We start from the raw sequence: 23,328 nt of genomic DNA on the forward strand, positions 1-23,328 counted from the left end.
CCGGAAGCTGGGCTCCTCCGCGTCTCCTGACTCCAAATCCCACTGAATGAACCTTCTGCAGCTGCCACCTCACGGAGACTTCGCATTTCTTCCGCACTCTCCTCGTGACTGGTCTTCTTTGTTGTACTTAATTTCCTATGCAATAAGATTTCAGCATCACCATCAGTCCCCCAAACAAAGACCAATTCCCACAGCCGAAGTTCCCACCAAGGACCATGAGTTAGGGTCACTAAAATCAGCGTTTATGAATCCTGTCTCAAATTGTCTCACATGGGGTTCCGTAGAACAGATTCACGTAAGAGAGCCTGCAGCGACAGCCGAGCCCGAAAAAAAAAAAAAAACAAAAACGAGAATAAGGTGTCTATCACATTTCCTCAAATACTGTGTAGGGTCTGAGGCGCAGGTCAGGTGTATTTAAATATCCTTTAAACAGTATTCCTCCGCCCCAAAAACTGGCCTTGAAAGAACAAGTGAAACTCATCCTGTTTTTCATGTTTGCTGAGTTTGCCCGTTACACCCCTTCCCCAGCACCTACCTAGACAGGCAGCTCCTGGCCACCCTCCTGGGTCCTGATTTTGAAAAGAGCAGTGGACCAATCAGATACGGAGCGCTGTTTGGCTCTGCCATTTGAGCCTGGGCTGAAACTGCGGGTGTGACGGTAGCGGTGGCCCAGTGTGTCTGCGGAGGAGCTGGGGGCGTAGGCATGAGGCTAACGGCTTGGCTTCAGTGAGCGCACCGCGATGTACAGGCCGGGAGCCAGAGACAGGCTGATAGGGGAGGGAACGAACCGCCTGTGAGACGGGGTGACGGCGGCGACAAGCCCGGGCGGGCACCGGGACTGAAAGAGTTGCCTGAGCAGCCGGCTGGTCCGGCGGCCAGGCTAGGGCAGGGGCGAGCGCCCAGTTGAGCCTGCTAGGGCTGGAGGAGAGAGAAGGGGGTGACGGCGGCGACCAGCCCGGGCGGGCACCGGGACTGAAAGAGTTGCCTGAGCAGCCGGCTGGTCCGGCGGCCAGGCTAGGGCAGGGGCGAGCGCCCAGTTGAGCCTGCTAGGGCTGGAGGAGAGAGAAGGGTCCTCTTCACATTTCAGAGCGAACCAGACGGGGACAGTAGGTTTGGAGGAAGGGGGATCGTTGGAAGTAGCCGGAAATGGTGAGAATCTGGCTATAGGCGAGGAACCGAAAGAATCAGGAAGGGAAGTCTATGTGAGTAGCTGAAAGGATTGGGTGACCAGAAAGAAGGCCGGTGTAAGTGAAGGAAGAGTGAGGTGTTGCTGGATCAAAGGGCTAAGAGAAGAGGGTCTGCGGAAGTGGATGTGAGTGAGGATCAAGGGAAAGCAGTGGAAGTGGCCAGGGGTCGGGGCGTCAGGAGTGCCAGGCGAGACCGGAAGGCAGGCGAGCGGAGTTCAAATTTGAGAGGGTGTGAAAATTGGAAGACTTGGTGGCGAACAAGGGTCAGGACCCGTATCCTGTCTCAGAGAGTGGACGACGTGTCCGGGATGTGGGATCAGAGGCTGGTGAGGTTGGCCCTGTTGCAGCATCTTCGGGCCGTCTATGGCATTAAGGTCAAGGGTGTCCGTGGGCAGTGTGATCGCAGGAGACAAGAAACAACAGCCACGGAAATGGGGGTAAGTTCTGTGAAAGGGGATTTAGGTTTAAAAGAAAGGGCACACACTTCATAATCACTTATTGCCAGGTCATGCTGAAATAAAATGTTCACTCTGTATCAAAAAGAGAATGGTTAGATGTGTCATTCAGTTCAGATGGTCAATTGCTGGTATTTAAAAAGTGGCGTTCTCGATTTTTTCGCAAGGATTTTTGATCATTGAGAGAAAGTTGCAGGATTTTCCAACCTCAGCACTGTTGACGTTTTGGATTAGATAATTTTTGTTAGGGGGAAGAGGATGTGCTGTTCCGTGAATTGTGGGATGTTGAGCAGCATGTCTGGCTTCTACCCACTAGATGCTGGTAGCATCTCTCAGTTGTGACAATTAAAAATGTCTCCAGATATTGCCAGTTTACTGTGTTTTGACCAGGTAGTACCTACCCCTCCATCTTTGTTATAGAGTAAGGTTTGTAGGGGGACAAGGGAGACCAGTGCATTTTCTAGCTGAATCCTTAGATGACGAAGTATGACAGAACATTAGAAATAAACTTGAAATGATAACTGCATATTCACTAATTTGAGAAACAAGTTCGGTGCTTGCTCATGTCATACTTTTGAGATAGCTTTTTTTTTTTTAATGTGAGTAAATTGAGAAGCCAGAGTGCAATGATTGAAAAGTTGTTGGTGTTTTGGTGGTTTAGGGAAAGGGATTTTGAATGAGATTTTAATAGCTCTGTGACATAATCTAAGAATTTCATTTTGAAAAATAAGCTGAATGTAAAGCATTTTTAATATATGTGCCTAATTTATATGGTACTTCCTAGTACTGGGAGACAGGCTAATAAAATTAATATACATTGCTCTTAATAGTTTAAGCTTTCTAAAAAAAATGCTTGGAGAAGAAAACCACCAACAAAAGTAATATGTGTACCTCTTAAGAGCCAATAAACTTTGGAGAAATTAATTCTGTTGGTCGCAAATTAATGGCAATACATGTACTTATATTTAAAAAGCTACAGTGATTTCTTCTGATTGTAAAACTGGCTTTCCAAGAACTCAAATGTAGCTGATTTTGTAAGTATGTGGAAGAGTTTGTATGTGAACTTTTTTTTCACCCCTTAACAAGGAAAACTGATGCCTGCTTTTAGAGTCACATGGACCTGAGTTTCAGTCCTGTTCCAACCCTACTACATCTGTAAATTTGAGCTGCTTGTTTGATTTCCCTAAGCTTCAGTTTTCTATTTATAAAGTAGGAACAGTGGTATTTCTCCTTGGATTGTTTAGGGATTTTTAAAAAGTGAAGGTCTTTATATAGGCCTAGCACGGTGCCTGTCACATGCCACTGACAACCAGTGGTCTGCCTCCTAATTGGTAATCATGCTATATAAATTCAGCTAGAAACACTTATAAGAATATTCTAATGAAGAAATACAGAAAATCATTGTGTTATGAGAGCTAATGGGATAGGTAATTTGTTTGACAACAATTTCTTTAGCCCATTGGTGTTTGTTAACTAATTGTTGTTTTTGAGCTTTTAAATAAAAGTACTTTATAAATCTTTTTTAAAATGATACTGTAGATGATATTCTATACACAAAGTTTTAAAAACATTTTATGAGATTATAGTGGTTACTTCTGAAGCCAGTTATTTTAAATAAGACAAGGGGAAAAAAATGCTGAATTCTAGTTATATATAACAGAAGTAGACTTATCAGCTTAAGCATCTGATTTATTTTTGCATTTGATTTGGTTGCACAGTATCAAGAAAATTCTGATTTACCCAACAAAGGAGTTGCCCATAGTAATATTTTTTAAATAGCTCAGCTTAAAATGATAATCATAATATTAACAAATATTTTTCAAATGTTTATTCTGTGTCAGACACTGATACAAGTGTTTTTTGCATGTTTTAATTCATTTAGTTCTTCCTACACCTCTGTGACATAAGATCTGTGTGAGGATACTGAGGGACAGAATGTTAATTTGATCCAGATCACTCAGCTGATACAAGAGTCAAGATTTAAAAGCTGGTGTTTTTGCCTTTATGAACCTACTCTCAAGTACTCATTATGCCATACTGTCTTTTCACATTACAATATTTGTAGATTAAATGGAGCCAGGTGGTTGAAAGGGTATTAGTAAAATTTTGTTACTCTGTTGTGTCATTAACAATGCTGACTGGTTTTTATTGTAAATATAAAGTTAAATAAAATGCTCTTAATACATAAATGCTTCTTGCTTGCTAACTTGTGATATCAAAAAAAAAAAACAGCATTCACAGAGCAGAGGCATGTAAACTAAATTAACGTGAGATTATGCATGTCCACTTAATTTTGAATAACTAGACATTTACAGGCTTGAATTTACCTTTCAGTGCCTTGCAAAACTGCAGCCTTCTTAATTGGTGATGCATTTTTAAGAAGTTCGAACGTATGCACAGAGATAGTGGCAGATTCTTTTTTCTTGAGTGTGCAAAATCAAGTTAACCAACACACAGCTTTACTCTTGGGATCTTCTATGTATTAAAATTTGAATGTGAGGTTTTAAAAATGGGTTTCCAGGTAGTAAAGTTTGACTTTTTGTACACCCCTGCCTTGCTTACCTCAGGCCATGGTTTGAGGTTTGAAAAGCCCTCTTCTATTGAAGGTGGAAAATGTATTAGGTATGAAAATAACCTCTTCTGATGTAATTTTAGGAAGAGTCAATGAGTGACAGGAATTATTGTTTTGTTTTTCAGTTGACTTAGCCTTTTGTGTAACTGTTTATAAGAGGACCAAAGAAAGTATATAGTCTGTGTTTATGAGGTCATTAAAGGAACGTATAGTATTTTGGGGAAAATGTTAGTGTTTTAGACCAAATTCTGTTTTAAAAATTTACTAAGCACTAACCAAATTAATTTTTTATGATCAGATTGGAAACTGAGTTTACTAGATTATTTGAGGGGAATGACGTTATCTTCATCATATTTGTATTCCCTGCACTTAGCATACTAATATAGTAATTGTTAACGAATGCACTTGAAATAATTGCTTTTGTCTTGATTGATAGTTATTTATTTCTGATTTTTTTTTTAATTTCCTGGGGTCTTTAATTTGCCTAAACTTTAAGAAAACTGATATTATGCCTGATATTTGTGTTAGAGTAACTGAATTTGTCATTTTAGGGTAAAATATTTGGAGTACCTTTTAATGCACTGCCCCATTCTGCTGTACCAGAATACGGACACATTCCAAGGTAAGCAGAGTTTGAAATCAAGAAGGTTGGGCACGGTGGCACATACCTGTAACCCCAGCATTTTGAGAGGCCGAGATGGGTGGATCACTTGAGTCCAGGAGCTCAAGACCGGCCTGGGCAACATGGTGAGACCTTGTCACTACAAAAGATAGAAAAATTAGCTGGGTGGTACACACTTGTAGTCCCAGCTACTTGCAAGTCTGAGGTAGGAGGATCGCTTGAGCCCAGGAGGTCGAAGCTGTAGTGAGCTGAGATTGTACCGCTGCTTTCTAGCCAGGCAAATGAAGAAGAGAGTAAACATTTCGAACTGGTTTTAGAGATTTTAAAAAGAAATATTTGATTAAAACATACTTGTTTAAAACCAGCAAGTGATTTTATCTCTCATTAGCTAATGTTAAATTAAAAAAAAAAAAAAAATTTACCTGCCAAAGTCTCATCTGAATTTTTTTTTTTTACTTTTACATATTTTAAATTTAAAATTCATACTCATTCTCAGGATTGAATTTTAAAGTCTAGTAATGAGTGAATGTCAGAAATCACAAATAATTTTTGTTCTGTCAAGTCAGTTTTCAGTTCTATAGGGATTCTTTTGTCACAAGTCAGATTAAGTAATTGCTGAATTACCAGTTCAGTAATAATTTTGACTTTTTTTTGTGGTTTGTTTAAAAAAGATAGGCCAGGCACAGTGCCTCAGGCCTGTAATCCCAGCACTTTGAGGGCCAAGGTGGGAGGATCGCTTGAGCCTAGGATTTTGAGGCCAGTCTAGGCAACAAAGCAAGATTCCATCTCAACAGAAATCTAAAAGAAAAATCAGCTGGGCAAGGTCGTGTGCACCTGTAGTCCCACCTACTTGTGAAGCAGAGGCAGAGGATCGCTTGACCCCAGGAGTTTGAGGCTGCGGTGAGCTGTGATCATCGCCACTGCACTCCAGCATTGTCAACAGTATGAGACCCTGTCTCTTGAAAAGAAAAGAAATATTGGATAAAAGAATATTTAAGCTAAGATATTAGAGTATTTGTGAAAATATGGTATCACTTAAATAACTTTTTGTTTCTTTTTTTTTTTTTAAGAGAGAGTTTTGCTCTTGTTGCCCAGGCTAGAGCACAATGGCGTGATCTTGGCTCACTGCATCCTCTACCTTTGGGTTCAAGTGATTCTCCTGTCTCAGCCCCGCAAGGAGCTGGGATTACAGATGCCTGCCACCATGCCCAGTTAATTTTTGTGTTTTTAGTAGAGATTCGGTTTCGTTATGTTGGCCAGGCTGGTTTCAAATGCTTGACCTCAGGTGATCTACTCGCTTCAGCCTCCTAAAGTGCTAGGATTACAGGCATGAGCCACTGTGCTGGCCTATTCTAACTGTATCAGAAATTAGTAGGAAAGTTATGTTTTAAGACTATAATTTTAAAACACATTTGATGAAACTTACCACTTGATTATTTTCCCCTCTATCTAAAATAGAGTTCATTTTGGCTACTATAGACAAATAATCTAGGTTTTTAATTGAAGTGTCACCCAAAAGCAGTTATTGAACACCTTGCTGCCTTAGGACGGTTTTCCCCCATTCATCCTATAGGTATAGATTCATGGTTGTCTTAGATAACCACTTAACCATTTTGCTCTTTAAATGACCAATGAAAGGCTAGATTTTCTTATAATGAAAACCTATAACGATTTTCAACAGGCTGGGCACAATAGCTCATGCCTATAATCCCAGCACTTAGGGAGGCTGAGGTGGTAGATTGCTTGAGCCCAGGAATTCAAGATCAGCCTGGGCAACATGGTGAAATCTTGTCTCTACAAAAAATAGAAAAATTAGCAGAGCATAGTGATGTGTGCCTGTAGTGTCAGCTAGTTGGGAGGCTAAGGTGAGAAGATCACTTGTGTGCAGGAGGCAAAGGTTGCAGTGAGCAGTGATCGCACCACTCCAGCCTGGGTGACAGAGTGAGACCCTGTCTCAAAACAAAAACAAAAACAATTTAGGAAAAAAAAAAAAAAAACAGATGTTCAGCATCTGGAATTGCAAAGTAATATTCCCAGGAATAATGACTAAATCTTCATTGTAATTTCATGACTTATTTAAGAAGACTGTTTTGTCAGTTACCTTCTGTAAACAGGGCTGACATTCAGCTGCTGTGCACCAGTACAACTGTATCAGTTGTTTGTAGCTGATATTCATTCTAATTTGTGGATCCCAGCTGTTCTTCTAGGTATCTAAAGCCACCATTGATTGAAGTTATTATTGAAAATAAAGAAATTGAGCACATTGCCCTTAACATGAAAAGGCTTGTAAGGATTGGGATATATCCTACTTTTCTGAGAGGTAATGTTGGGGTGAGGGGGGATAAAACCTCACCCTGTTTTTGGACAACATAGGAGATGAGAAGATCACCCATGGAGAGATAGTAGATAAAAGAAGGCGTTAGACGGAGCCCTGAGTTGTCCAGCATGTGGAGGTCTGGCATAAGAGGAGTGAGAAAAGAAGTTTGAGAAGGAGCAGTCAGGGAGATAGCAGGAAAACTGAAAGAATAGTGAGAAAGAGTATTTTTAAGATGAACAGGGAAGGGACCAGGTGTGTAGATCAGGCAAGAGGAGGACAGCATTTTGACTATGGACTTGGCAAGGCAGAGGCCATTAGTGAGCTTGAAGAGAGCTATTTGGAGTAATGGGGGATGAGAATGATTGGAGAAGGGTGAGTAGAGACTGAGATATCAAGAAGTAGAGGCAGCAAAAAAAGACAAGTCTTATACTCTGAAGGGAAGCAGAGAAGTGAAGTAGAATTGAGAAAGATCAAATTTAGTGGGCACATTGGCGTTGTTATGAGTAAAAAGATGAACCTTCGAGAAGAATTTGGGAAGCAAGTAGACAACTAAAAGTAACAATTTTGTCTCAAAGACTACAGGGATTTGTGGCTTTAGAGCTTCTCTGAAAGGTGCGTAGTGCTTGGCCTGCTCATGTATGTTAGGAGAGGAATAGGATTTGATAAGATGTGTATCTAGCCATCTGAAAAAATACCTCTTTCAGCTTTCTTGTCGATGCTTGCACATCTTTAGAAGAACATATTCATACAGAAGGGCTTTTTCGGAAATCAGGATCTGTTATTCGCCTAAAAGCACTAAAGGTAAGCTTATTGTTGAACTATCATTTTTCATTTGAACCATTTACTGATTTGGTTTTTAAAATCAAAATATTTAGAACTATTATATGAGTAGTTGACAGAAATTGAATTTGCATATTTTCATGGCAGAATAAATTTTTTCCCAAAAAAAGGTATATTATTTCTATTGTGCTGTAAAAATTTAATAGAATACTTTTAAATTTGTGATCCTTATTTCTATAAACTATTATGTAAAATGAAAAAATGTGTTAAGTTGTATTGTTTTTAGCCTTCTAGAAGGACCTGTACAGCTGAGTGTGGCGGCATGGGCTTGTAGTCCCAGCTACTTGGGAAGCTGAGGCAGGAAGATTGTTCCTGGGAGTTGAAGCCAGCCTGGGCCACATAGTCTGCATTACATTTGTACAAAAACAAAAATAAATTTAAAAATTATTAAAAATAAAAATTAATGACATAAAATAAGATTTAAGAGAAATTTATTAAAACTCTCTAATTAGAGTGTTAACAAAAGATACTTTATTCACAATAAACTCTTAAGTTGCCAAAATATTCAAGATGATTATATTTATTTCAGAATAAACTGGATCATGGTGAAGGTTGCCTATCTTCTGCACCTCCCTGTGATATTGCAGGACTTCTTAAGCAGTTTTTTAGGGAATTACCAGAGCCCATTTTCCCAGCTGATTTGCATGAAGCACTTTTGAGAGCTCAACAGTTAGGCACAGAGGAAAAGAATAAAGCTACGCTGTTGCTGTCCTGTCTACTGGCTGACCACACAGTTCATGTATTAAGATATTTCTTTAACTTTCTCAAGAATGTTTCTCTGAGGTAAGTGGTAATTAAAACTCTTGGCAAATAATAGTTGAAATCTTCGACTAACTGTTTTATGCTTGTGGATGGAAATTTTTCTTTAAAAATGACATCTTTACTGTAAGGTATATACTCTGTATAATTTAAGAAATAACATACCAAATGATTTAATATTTTCTTAAAGTCATCATTATGAATGCCTTAATGGCTCATTGGTGTTTATAAGATTAATTGTCTACTGAAAGACTTTGATTACTGGGTTTTTTAAATATTTATGTTTTGTTTTTCAAAATTTCCCTCTCTCTGCTCTCAGTGAGCCTGCTTATTCTAGATGTACTTGCTGACTTCTGATACTTCCAGCTTTTTATGTGTAGGTTTGAAGCTCAGAAAAAGATGTTCGATTTGTGTGGAAAAGCCAAGTATGAACTCTAAGATTGTTAGGGTTTTTATAATACATATTTAAATACAGAGAGGATATATATTTCTGGTTCTTTCTTGTGTTCATGCCAATCATGTAGATGAAGGGTAACTATTTTGACTTGTGTATGACTGATAGAGGTCTTCAAAATGTACTACATATATTATTTTAACTCTTATATTTTTACCTTTGACTCCATCTAATAATGCCTTTCTTCACTTAAGATCCAATGAGAATAAGATGGATAGCAGCAATCTTGCAGTAATATTTGCACCAAATCTTCTTCAGACAAGTGAAGGACATGAAAAGATGTCTGCTAACACAGAAAAAAAGCTACGATTACAGGCTGCAGTAATACAGACTCTTATTGATTATGCATCAGATATTGGTAAGATTTAGTTGCATTATTAACAGAATATGTTTAAATGAGAAAGATCTCTGTTTCTTCCAAAGGTACTATGAAGGCAACTTTAGTAAGTTGGTATATTACTGACCTCATCCCCACCCCAGCATACCCACCCCTTCTGCAATAAAAAAAAAAATAAAGTTGGTATATTACTATCTAAACATTTTGGGGGAAGAGTGGAGGAAGGATAATTGTCTTACTTGTGAATATTTTCATTTAGGACATGTACCAGATTTTATCCTGGAAAAGGTACCAGCTATGTTGGGTATTGATGGTCTCTGTGCCACTCCATCACTGGAAGGCTTTGAAGAAGGCGAATATGAAACTCCTAGTGAATATAAGAGAAAGAGAAGGCAAAGTGTAGGAGGTAAGTGGCAGTCCCTTTTTAGGGAGGTACAGTGATTTGATTTAATCTAAAGTACATTTTACATAAAGAAGCATGAACTGTGGTATTATGCCTTTTTGATGCTTACAGCCCAGCTGGAAAGATAGGGCATATGCATATAAAAAGGTAAAGTGATAGTACAGTCTAATATTAAGTGCTAACTCTTTAGCACAAACATAAAATGTGTTAAAAGGAGAAAAGTTCCCTGGATTGTAATGATCAGGGACTTGTCAAACAGAGTCAAACTGAACCTTTGTGAAGAATGGGTAGAATCTAGGGGGATTGGGTGGAGGATCAGAATACTTGTGTCCTATTCTAGATGAGAAGGATGCTATGAAGAAGGATTTGTGTAGGGAAGAAGTATCCTATGTCTAATGTAGATAGAGCAGTATGACTTGAGTAAAGGGTTCAGCATAAGGATAAAGGATGGTAAACATAACACCAGGCTAAAGAATTAGAATATTAACCTGGGTGTTGGTGAATCATTGAAGATTTATGATGTGAGGCATGATATAATTTTAAAATTTTAGAAAATTATCTGACTTGAAGAATTGAGAATTGGAAGTAGGGAGAATGGTCAGCAATGTGTGTCAGTGGTTTAGGCATGAGATCGTTGTTTGAACTTGTTGACATGGATTAGTTAGTTAGGAGTATGAAATAAATAATGAAGGAAATATTATCAAGGAAGAATCAGAAAGACCAAATGTTTTATGATGGTGGGGTAGATAATAAAACTTGTAATCTCCTCGATCAAGAATTCAGTGGCCATTATTCTTCTAATTACTTTAGGAAATTTCTTATCTTGTGAGTATCAGAACCGGGTATTATTAACTATCCCATTCCCTTTTTAATGTTTTGGCTTGTTATTGAATACCCCTCTTTTTGCTTTATCTGTTTGTAGATAGGATAATACTAATGACTTGTGTATCATCTTCTAGGGCTACTGTAGCAAAGTACTACAAACTAAGTGACTTAAACTAACAGAAATTTGTCTCAGTTCTGGAGGCTAGAAGTCTGAAATCAAGGTGTTGGTGGAATGCCTGAAACCTGCCAGAGAGAATCCTTTCTTCCCTCTTTCTGGCTCCTGGTAGTGGCTGTCAGTCCTTAGCATTCCTTGGCCGGCAGCTGCCTGCCTATGTCATTCCATGATGTTGCTCTGTGTCAAAGTTTTCCTCTTATAGGGACACATTGGATTAGGGCCCATCCAAATGACCTCATCTTAATTCAAGTACATCTGTAAAGACACCATTCCAAGTTTGGTCACATTCATAGGTACTGGGGGTTAGGACTTACTCATGCGTGTTTTGGAGAGCACAGTGCAACCCATAAAACTTCCTATCCCAAATGGAGATATTTCTCAGGTGCAGATCATCTTTATTGCCCTCTTTCCCACTCCTGTAGTTTCAGTTATCACATCTAAATAGATGACCACCACATCTGTACCACCGTTACCTTGAAAATGTCAGTTCCACTTTACTAATGGCTTGCTAGACACCATCACATCTGCTTTTCATTGGTGCTTTAAGCTTAACATTTTGAAATGACCATCTCCATCCTCTTTAATCTGGTTCTGTGTGAATTCCATTTTCTTGTCACAGCACCACTATTCCCTAGATACTCAGGCTTTAACCATGGTTCTACCTCTTCCTCTACCGTCAGTAATTAGACAGCTTTCACGTTGTATAAGATTCTATGCATCTTTACTGTAAGAATCTTCTTAGTTTTTATGCCTCCTTAAATCTATCCTATGTATTGCTGTTAAGGCTCTTTTTTTGGGAGGGGTGGAAAGATGGAGTCTTGTTCTGTCACCCAGGCAGGAGTGCAGTGATGCTATCTTGGTTCACTGCAACCTCCACCTCCCAAGTTCAAGCGATTCTCCTGCCTCGGTCTCCCAAGTAGCAGGGATTACAGGTGCATGCTACCATGACTGGCTAATTTATATTTTTAGTAGAAACGGGGTTTCATCATGTTGGCCAGGCTGATCTTGAACTCCTCACCTCATGTAATCTGCCTGCCTCGTCCTCCTAAAGTGCTGTGATTACAGATGTGAGCCACTGTGCCTGGTCAAGGCTTACATTTTAAATGTATAACTCTACTCAAGTATCTCACACACATACCCTTCAGAAATTGTAATTGATAATACTGATATTTATAGTTTGGCATTGAAGGTTTTTCACAGGATTGATCTAGCATACCTGTCTGTTATTTCTTGTCTTTGAGCAAATTTAGTCACACTATGTTATTTATTGTTTTCCAGACACTTATTCATTTGCTTATAGTATTTATTGATATAATGTTTTTACTTCCATCTCTACTGATCTTTTAAATACCTTTATTCCTGCCTCCGTTTCCGTGGTTCTTGCCTCAGTTCAGACTGTCATATTTTGCCTCGACATATAATGATTTCTTTTTCCCCACCCTTACTGTACGTTATATGTATTTGTATTACATTTCATTCTGTATTTTTTTTGGGGGGGATATGGAAGTATAAGTGGGAAATTGGATAAAAATATATCCTTTAGTATTTTTCCTGTTTTGAAATAATTCTTATTAAATAACTTAAAATATATAAGCTGATATAAAGTTAGATATTAAAGGAAGACCACAAATATTAATATGAATTGTTGGTGAAAGACAAGTAAATGTTAACTTGTAATTGCTTATGCATTGCATTTCAGATTTTGTTAGTGGAGCACTAAATATATTTAAATCTAACAGAACACCCTCTGTTACACCTCAACAAGAAGGAATTGGTAGGTCTTTATTATATGCATTTATTTAAATGAAAATTTGTGTAGTATTCTATAAAATATACTTACAGTAATGATTACCTAACTTAGTTAATAATCAAACTTGGTTTAAGCAAATAAAATATTATTTTTAATAGAGATACTGTTCTAGATATACTATGTATGTTGTGACATTGCTAATAGGCTATAATGAACTCAAAGTTATAGGCAAAAATTTTTATAGTCTGTTATTTCTTTAGTCTTCTTAATCATGCTTTTCTGTTGTTTGTAATTTAGATGCTATCTTGAGCATGTGAAAATAGTTCAACCTCATTTTTATCTTAGGACTAGTAGTTCATTATTATATATTTCAATTTTTTATCCTAATTTGCTTGTGGCTGAAATTATTCAGCCAGTAAGAGGCAACATGATCTTTTGTTTTGTTTTCTAGAGTGAAGAAATGAACTGGTTAATACTCACTTATAATGGAAAGCAAAAATAATATTTAGATTAGTTTCTGTTTCAACTCCTTGATTGTAATTTCATTTTTAAATTAATAATCTTTAATGTATAGCATATGCATCTTTCAGTCTGTTAGCTTTAGGTAACTGATGTCTCTTAAGAATCTTGCCTCTGTGACTTCCTTATTTTCATTTAAGTAGTAGTAGAGTGTTTCAGTTAAATGACATCTGTTTAACTGATAATGTAAATATAGCCTCATTTTTTCTTTAGCTCTAAGTAATAGCTTTATAAGAAGAAATTATGTAAAGCTTTTGTATTTTGTCAACTCTGCAGTAGAAACAAGTTGGTTTTGTTTTGGTATTTTTTTCAGCCCAGCTGTCTGTATCGCCAGTGATTCTTACACCAAATGCTAAGCGTAAACTGCCAGTAGATTCTTCTCATGGTTTCTCAAGTAAGAAAAGGAAGTCTATCAAGCACAATTTTAACTTTGAGCTGTTGCCAAGTAATCTCTTCAGTAGCAGTTCTACACCAGTATCAGGTAACAAATAGAATTTATATAACATTAAAATGAGTGCATATTCTGGGCAAAGTGCAATTTCATATTAATAATACCACCCTTAGGAACTAGAACTTTATGTTTTATCAAATTTATGAATTTTTGTAAAACTCCCTGCCTTTTAAAATAGACACTGTTTCAATATATATATATATATATTGTGTTTGTGTGTGTGTGTGTGTGTGTGTGTGTGTGTGTGTGTTTTGTGATCACATCTATTCAAAGTTATGATAACCCAGAGTAGTTTGGGCTTCTGGTGATAGCATTGATGCTTAGGTTTTATGTGAGTAGACATCCTGAATCTTGCTATAGTTACTTCTGGATCTATAGCTGTGGCTTTATTGCTGTCATTTGTTGAATTGAGGTTGCCAGATGTTTCATCATCTCTGATTCCCAAGTGGGAGTGTTAACCATTGCAGGTTATGGTTTGAAAATGGGACTATTTTTAAAGTTTTAGACTCAAGTACCTTTTGTAAAAGCTTTAGAACTTTGTTGGTGCTGTTCCTTGTGCCATGGCTTCTGGATCCCTTACCAGCCCAGCCATTTCCTTCCAAATTAATTGCAGATTCTAATGTAGCCAACCAGAGCTTTCAGAGAATTAAAATAGAGTATGATCATGCCAATCTGAAGACTAGTCTGGGTCTTAGATTGAGTTGGCTCTTAGAATATACAGAATACAGGTTGCCTCATATTAACCTTGTGATCAACCAAAATTGAAATGAAACTCTAAATAAGCCCAGGATCTCCATCTCATTTATCTTACGTTTAGTCAAAATGTGAGTGATCTCTGATTATTTTAGATTTTTATCTTGTTAGTTTGAGACAATGTTAAAAGTTTCATTTTTAATTCATTATCTGAGTTATATGAGTTCTTCCCAAAAGCCTCTCTTTTCTGTTATCCAAAAGGGTACTTATTTGTTTTATTGAAAAGTTGAATGGAATAGCACCTCGAGGTTTTCCCAGAAGAAACTTCACAGTTTCTCTAGGGCTCATTAAAATATGGTGATAGTAACTCTGAAGCCTATGTCTGTAGCTTTTTTAGTGTTCACAGGTTGGAGACTTAAACTTTTTTAAGTAACATAGTTCAGGGTTTTTTTTTTAATATTTAAAAGCCTTTCCAGTTTGGAGGACTATTTCCAAATGGCAAATGGGAATTGTAGTTCTACCTGCCTTTGCTTATTAGCATTACATCTTCCCCAAGGAATAAACATGTTGATTCTGTCTTCTCCTCCTCCAAGCTCCCAAAACAGAGGTTAAACATTCTTGTGCTATTTTTAGTTTGAGCTTGCCTAATCACTGAATTTTCTTTTTAAAAAAATTAAAAAGTTCAACAGTAATTCTATTATTTTTACACCATTTTTCTTTGACCCTACTTTCTTAGCCATAATTCAACAAATTGCATCTGCAGAATTGAAAACAGGTTGATTTCTAATTTTAGAGATTTTCTTATTTATGTGATAAATTTGCATCATCCCATATATTCTGACTGTGCCTCCTGTGACCATTGACACATTTTTTTTTTTTTTTTTTTAAGACAAAATCTCACTCTGTCTCCCAGGCTGGAGTACAATGGCATGATCTTGGCTCACTATAACCTCCACCTCCCAGGTTGAAGTGATTCTTGTGCCTCAGCCTCCCAAGTAGCTGGGATTACAGGCATGCACCACCATGTCCAGCTATTTTTTGTATTTTTAGTAGAGAAGGGCTTTCACCATGTTGGCCAGGCTGTTTTGAACGCCTGGGCTCAAGCAATCCATCCACATCAGCCTCCCAAAATGCTGGGATTACAGACATGAGCCACTGTGCCCGGCCTGACACATTTTTAAAGTGACTAGACTGCAGCCCTAGAATAAAGCTACTTATGTCACATTAGATGTATTATATTGGCTTCCAAAATTTTCTTTAGCCAAATGCACCCAAAAGTTACTATAGTGGTTATAGTTTTTTTGTTTTCATAATTGAAAAAACATGAATGTCTCTGTTTGGGAAACTTTGTGAATTCTTTATTAATAACTCTGATGAATTGAGAGGGTTCATGATGATTGAATATATCCTGGGTATGATTCAAATGTAAGTCAAGTGTATATGGAGCCTTTGTTCATAACTATTTTACTTCTTTCAAAATATTTTAGTATAGTTGATTTCATAATACAAATGGTATTAAATAATTAAATTGAACTTCTCTTGTGATCAGTAATTATTTGCATGGAACACAGCAGCAGCCAAGTGATTAGGCATGTGTTATAGAATAATTAGTTTTTGTTTACTTGCCAAAAATATTAGACAAATTACATTCTGGAGTCAGGTGGGTAGTGGTTGGCCAGCAGGTGTATCTCAAATACTCAGATTCCAACTTGTTTGCCAGTAGCTTATTTTTGATAATACCATTAATTATTATTTACTAGGTACTGACTAAACATTTTATATAGATGACAGGAATATTCATCGTAGAAGTCCATTTTCAGAGCCTAAAGCCATTCAGTAAGTGATGGAGCAAACTCAAGCCTGTCTCCAAATCTTGTTCTTTCTCCAGTCTGCAATGGTGCCTACCCCTGCTTTGTATTATTAAAAGAATTTAAAGAAAAACTCTAATATAAAAGTATTGCTTCATCTGACCTTTAATTGACAACTCAAAAGTAAGAAATGAATGCTTTTTTCTTAGCTGAGTTGAGTTATTTGACAACTGAAGTTTCTAACCAGAATTAAGTGATTTTGGTTGTTGCTTGGGATAGAAATTAAGGCTTTGAATCTAATTGCTGCTATTAGTATTTTATATTAAAAGGAAAATAAGTATATGTGGTATATTACATGTGGTTATTTTTATAGTTCACATTGATACAAGCTCAGAAGGGTCATCTCAGAGTTCACTCTCTCCTGTACCCATTGGTGGAAACCATTTGATCACTACAGGTGTGCTAAGGCGAAGTAAAAGAATTGCAGGCAAAAAAGTTTGCAGGTACTTTATCCAGGATATTTTGTTTTCATTGGATAAATATTTGATATACATATAGTTAATAAAATGTTTCATCTTTCTATCAAGAACCATATTTGAGTCACAATTTTTTAAAATCCCTCTGCCTTTATCAATTGCCTTTTCAGTACTCACCAGAGAAAAATTACTAATTTGAGTCCACTTGCTTAAAATCCTGTTTTATGTTGATGGTGTAACTTAAAAATTTCCTGTTAGAGGCTGGGCATGGTGGCTCATGCCTGTAATCCCAGCTCTTTGGAAGGCCAAGGCGGGTGGAGCACTTGAGCTCAGGAGTTCAAAACCAGCCTGGACAACATGGCCAAACCTCATCTCTACTAAAAAGTACCAAAATTAGCCAGGTATGGTGGCACACACCTGTAATCCCAGCTACCTGGGAGACTGAGGTGAGAGGATCATCTGAGCCCAGGGATGTCAAGGCTACAGTGAGCTGTGATCATGCCATTGTACTCCAGCCTGGGTCATATAGTGAGACCCTGTCTCAAAATAAAATTCTGTTAGGTTAAAAAGCTAGTCTATTCTAATGATCCTGATTTATAACTGACTAAATAACTCTTAAAATTAACAGATCATTTTTATGTGCAAATACAATGTGTTCATATATAGTATCTTAAAGTTGAATTAGTTTTAAAGAATTACTTCTTTGCCCAATTATTATCAATATGATTTGCTGTGGACTCTTTCTCAAATTTCATATTTCAAGTATTTCTCTGGTGTTTATGTTATAAACTGACATTTTAAATTCTACTTCTTCTAGAGTGGAATCAGGAAAAGCAGGCTGCTTTTCTCCTAAAATCAGCCATAAAGAAAAGGTTCGAAGATCTCTTCGTTTGAAATTCAATCTAGGGAAAAATGGCAGAGATGTAGTAAGTTTCTTACCATTTTATTGATCTTTATATTAGCGTAATGCTGTAAACTTGATACTAAAAGACACTCATAATTCTGCCTTTCTTCCAGTGAGTATCTCATTCTGCTCTTTTTATACAAAACTCTTAAACTTGAGTTGATATCAGATTTCCTTGCATTGGAGTGCTCAAAGCTTAGTCCTTGGACTTTCTTATTTCCCTCCACTCACTCAAAGTGATCATCAGTTTTAAACATTATATACAGATTGAGTAGGCCTTATCCAGGATGCTTGAGAACAGAGTGTTTCAGATTTCTCATTTTTAGGTGGGATTTTGGAATATTTACATTATTCTTACCAGTTCAGTGTCCCTAATCTGAAAATCTGAAATGCTCCATGAGCATTTTCTTTGAGCATCATGTCAAATGCGTAAAAGCTTTAGATTTTGGAGCATCTAGAATTTTGGCTTTTCAGACTTGGAATGCCCAACCTGTATTTACTTAAAACTTCCAAGTTTATGTTCTCTAGTCCCAGTGCTCTTCTGAACAATTTGGCTGTTTCTTAACATCTGCTTTTTTGACTCTCCTACTTGGATGTCTAATCCAATAGGCATTTCAAATGTAACCTGTCCCACGCAGATGTATTTCTTTGCTGCGGCTATCCCCTGCACCAAACGACACTGATACCTGTGGTTTTCCCTATCTCAGTTATGGCAATTGTTCTTCCAGTCACTTAAGCCAAAAACCATGGTCACATCCTTGATTCCTCACTTTCTCTGATACACCATGTCTAATCCATTAGAAAATCTTGTCTAACTTCTGATTTTAGAGTATCTCCAAACTGACTGACTCTCACGGTTACTACTTTTCCCATTTTCTCTAAGTTCTGTCATCTTTCAGCAGGATGACTAGTAAGCTCCTACTAATAGTTCTACCTTCTCCTACCCTTGCTGCAGTACTGAAGCTGAAGTTGCTCTTTTAAAATCTGTTAGGTTATATAGTTCTCTGCTCAGAACACTTCAGTGACACCTCATTTCACTCTGAATAAAAGCCAGAGTTCTCACGTGGACCTGCAGTACCTCACATGATGTGTTCTCAGGCTGCATTTCTGCTCTCTCCTCCAGTCCCCCTTGCTTACTCTGTTCCAGTCTCAGAGACAGCACTGGCATTCTGCTCTTTTCTGTAATGTTCTTCCTCCTTAAATCTTCATGGCTCTCGCCCTTGTTTTGTTTTACTCACAAATCATCTTCTCATCACCCTATTTTAAATTAAACCTCCACTCTTCACCTCTCCATATGCTTTTTACCCTGTTTTACTGTTCTCCATAGCACTTTTCACTTTGTGTGTTATATTTATTCAATATAATTTACTGTTTATCTTCTTTAAGTCTAAATTTCCCCATCTAGATAGAATATAAATTCTATAAGGGTAAGATTTTGGTCTAGGTACCTACTGCCCCAGCTATTTGTGAACAGGCCCTAGCACAGTCAGAACACACACAAATATTTTTTAAATTAATGAATATGTGAGACTGTTTTAAAAATAGATCATAAAATATCAACGAATAGCCAAATCAAATGATTACAGTTTTCATTAACATGCAAGAATATTTGTCATTGTTAAAAATTGTTTCTCAATTATATATGCCTTTTAAAATCAGCTAAAGATTTTGATAACCACAAAAAAAATTATTCTGTCTTTATATTTTGAATTAACTAGGCTTATTTCTTAACTAAAACTTTTTTCTGTTTTTCTTTTCTGTACAGAATGGTTGTTCTGGTGTCAATAGATATGAAAGTGTTGGTCAGCGACTGGCAAATCAACAGAGTTTAAAAAATAGAATTGAGTCTGTAAAAACAGGTTTGCTTTTTAGTCCAGATGTTGATGAAAAGTTACCAAAGAAAGGTACATTTGCATACTACTCTTAGAGTTTTAAGTAAAAATCCTGCTTTAGTTGCTTTTTTAATGGTAAAATATATTAATTTACTGTTCTAGAGATTAAAAGTTTGTATTTGAATAGTGAAAATATTAGAATTTGCAACGTATTTTTTTAATCAACAATTGGGAAATGCTTATAGATGTAAATATGAAAATGTTTGACATTTTTATGTTAAAAATTATTTCTTATAACACAAATACTTTATTAGAATTAAATGCCTAGTGACTTATTTGCCATGTACTTGAATAATATTTCAAAACAAGGTCAAATACAAAGGATTAAGTACTGAACTGCTTTATTTTAGGTTCAGAAAAGATCAGTAAGTCTGAGGAAAACTTACTAACTCCAGAGCGACTAGTTGGAACAGATTACCGGATGTCTTGGACAGGACCTAATAATTCAAGTTTTCAAGAAGTAGATGCAAATGAGGCTTCTTCAATGGTGGAAAATCTTGAGGTGGAAAACTCTTTGGAGCATGATGATATGGTTGAAAAGTCACTTGCTACTTCATGTGAACTCACCCCTTCCAATTTACACAATAAGCATAATTGCAACATAACAGGAAGCTCTCTCAGTGGGGATGAAAATAACGTGACCAAAGAGACTTTGGTGAAAGTTCAGAAAGCATTTTCTGAATCTGGAAGTAATCTTCATGCATTGATGAATCACAGGCAGTCATCAGTAACTAATGTGGGAAAAGTAAAATTCACTGGACCGTCTTATGTAGAAGATAGCCCAGAGGAAAATCTATTTGAAACTAATGATTTGACTGTAGTAGAATCAAAGGAGAAATACAAAGACCACACTGGTAAAGGTGAAAAATGTTTTTCAGAGAGAGACTTTTCACCCCTTCAAACTCAAACATTTGATAGAGAAGCAACTATAAAATGTTATTCAACTCAGATGAAGATGGAACATGAAAAAGATGTTCATTCAAATAGGCCAAAAGATTATTTAAGCAAGCAGGAATTTCCCAGTGATGAACAAATAAAGAAACAGCAATCCCCAAACGAAAAACGAAATGATAAACTAAAGGAGCATGAGAACATGATTGAAGATAACTTACCGAAGTGTGCAGCAAGTAGCAAGGACGAGGCTAGATCCTCTTTGCCACAGCAGAGTACATGTGTTACAACAAACTTGTCAAAACATAGGCCTGTGAGAATTGCTAAACAGCAGTCATTGGAAACACGTGAGAAAACGGTTTCTGAAAGTTTACAAATGACTGAACATAGAAAGGTTTCCGATCACATACAGTGGTTTAACAAGCTTTCTTTAAATGAACCAAATAGAACAAAAGTCAAGTCACCTCTTAAGTTTCAGCGTACTCCTGTTCGTCAGTCTGTCAGAAGAATTAATTCTTTGTTGGAGTATAGCAGACAACCTATAAGACATAAATTGACGAGTCTTGGTGATACAGCTTCTCCTTTGGTCAAATCAGTGAGCTGTGATGGTGCTCTTTCCTCTTGTATGGAAAGCACATCAAAAGATTCCTCTGTTACGTATATCAGATCAGGTCCTAAAGAACAGAAGTCCCTGTCATGTGAAGAGTCAAATATTGATACAATTTCAAAGTCAAACATAGAGTTACCTTTGAAATCTTTCTTAAAGATGAAGAAGCACCCAGATTCATTGAATGCTTCTCTGGGGTCTACTACAGTTTGTAAACAGAAGATGTTATCTGATGGCCACGTTAAGATTCCCTTGGATGATCTGACTAATCATGATATGTTAAAACCAGTTGTAAATAACAATATGGGCATTTCTTCTGGGATAAATAACAATGTCCTTAGGAGACCATCAAAAAGAGAAAGGGTCTGGTACAAAGGTTCTCCAAAACATCCTATTGGGAAAACTCAATTACTACCAACAAGTAAACCTGTAGACCTGTAATTGGTAAATGTTATACTTGTCATTAATGTAAATAAAGTGAGCAATTGTTGGTATGACTTGCAGGATAATCTACATGTTAGTTGTAGCTCAGGATGATTGTTGCCCAGGCTGGAGCGCAATGGCACAGTGTCAGCTCACTGCAACCTCCTCCTCCTCCTGGGTTCAATTACTTCTTTTTCTTAATGATGGCAGTTTTTAAACTTTAAGTTTATTGTGATCTCTCAAAGCAGAGGTTAGACTTTACCTTTCTAAAGAAATTGTTGACTGGATTTGTAATAAGTTAATTTTTGAAAATTACATATTTTTGTGTGATAGGAAGAATGGAGTAAGTTGTGCCTAATTCTACCAAGTCAGATAAGGTTTCTAAAATAAACAAATTTCTAGCTTGTAAAGGGTAGAAATAAACCCTGCAAATCTTATGTCTGGAATTCTATTAATGTTTACTGTCCTTGCCAAAATCCCTAGAAATTAATTTGCTTCGATAGCATCCTAATTCTCTATTTTTATCTGGGGCAGAGTAATTTGGTTTATATTGCCTGTAGGTGTACCATGTATTCACTTGAACTAAGAACAATGGCTAAGGCAGAATAATGACTAAAGTATGTTCATATGTTATGATGTGGAAATAATTGATAACTTTTAAGCCATACTGTGTTTTTAAAGAGAATTTGCACAAATACATTTGTGTCTGTGTTGTCCAATATAGACTTGGCAATTATTAATCTTGAAAAAAATTAATCAAGGTGATTTCTTATATATAGATACTTGATTTTGGAATTTGGAATAGTAGATGTACCTCTTCATCTTTTTTTTAATTGGATAAAAACTTATGATGATTTTGTCTTGTGTGTGTTATTTATTTAGCATAGACATTAAAGGTAACTCTGGAAAATGACTTGACTGAGGCTTTCATGAAATTCAAAGTGCCATTTAGAACTTTCACCAAATTGTCAAGCAAATCTGTCTAAATATACATTTTAAATTATTACAAATTACACATCTTTGAAGAAAGAATATTATGAACAATACAACATATTCTCTAGGTTGTAGAGGAATGAATAAGCAGACAGAATTAACCACTAAAGATAGTTTTTCAGATTGGTTGTTAGAATGCCATGTTTAGATGTTGGAGCAGGTTAGAGCAGCTTTGCATGCCACTCGGAGCAACCAGACTTACAGTGTAAGTATGTACGAGGAATTTCAAATCATCTGATGTTTGGTTGGCTAGGTTCTACTTGATGACAATACATTCATTTTATTTCAAAGCTATTTCCTGTTCTGTATTTATTACCTGGCAGTCAATCCTTTCTCAGAACTTGTATTTGACTTATATAAAATGTAAAATATTTGTAGATAAAAGCTTGTTGATATCAAATAGGGTTGGTAGATGTTTATGGTATTTCTAATTGTAAGTAGAGACAAATAGTCATATGCTCAGATATATGTTGTCTGTTTTAAACAATTTTTTTTGAGACTGAGTCTTGCTGTGTCACCCAGGCTGGAGTGCAATGGCACAGTCTCAACTCACTGCAACTTCCACCTTCCTGGTGGAAGGTTCAAGCAATTCTGCCTCACCCTCCCGAGTAGCTGGGATTAACAGGCTCCCACCAGCATGCCCAGCTAATTTTTGTATTTTTAGTAGAGACAGGGTTTCACCATGTTGGCCAGGCTGGTCTCGAACTCCTGACCTCGTGATCCAGCCGCGTCGGCCTTCCAAATTGTTGGGATTACAGGCATGAGCTACCACTCCTGGCCTGTTTGAAACAATTTTTAAATTTTAAAAATACATTAATGTCTTTATATTCATCAAGGGAAGGATGAAATGTTGAATTTGAAGACTAATTCAGTAAGAAGTCATAGGGGTTTGAGTGTACATACCACCTGAATTGGCTTTTCTGAGAAATGAATCAAAAATGAAGATTATCTGTTTAAAAAAAAATACCACATGTG

General features: G+C 36.8%; 1 protein-coding gene across 2 annotated transcripts; it reads left to right on the plus strand.

Moving 5' to 3' along the window:
- The first annotated feature begins 622 nt into the window (after window positions 1–622).
- On the plus strand, window positions 623–22,214 carry ARHGAP11A (Rho GTPase activating protein 11A). 2 transcript variants are annotated; one of them, XM_009005602.6, is made up of 12 exons: window positions 623–1,624; window positions 4,766–4,836; window positions 7,858–7,954; window positions 8,523–8,776; window positions 9,401–9,564; window positions 9,803–9,949; window positions 12,646–12,720; window positions 13,529–13,696; window positions 16,541–16,670; window positions 17,461–17,569; window positions 19,313–19,451; window positions 19,790–22,214. In XM_009005602.6, the coding sequence occupies exons 1-12, from the start codon at window positions 1,496–1,498 to the stop codon at window positions 21,376–21,378; spliced, it is 3,072 nt and encodes a 1,023-aa protein (XP_009003850.3). In that variant the 5' UTR covers window positions 623–1,495; the 3' UTR covers window positions 21,379–22,214. The 2 variants fall into 2 exon arrangements, with proteins under 2 accessions (XP_009003850.3, XP_078190541.1); XM_078334415.1 differs by having other exon boundaries at window positions 1,442–1,624; window positions 3,525–4,836.
- Window positions 22,215–23,328: the final 1,114 nt, after the last annotated feature.

This window comes from Callithrix jacchus, chromosome 8 (assembly GCF_049354715.1).
Source record: "Callithrix jacchus isolate 240 chromosome 8, calJac240_pri, whole genome shotgun sequence".
In the NCBI taxonomy this organism is placed as follows: domain Eukaryota; kingdom Metazoa; phylum Chordata; class Mammalia; order Primates; family Cebidae; genus Callithrix; species Callithrix jacchus.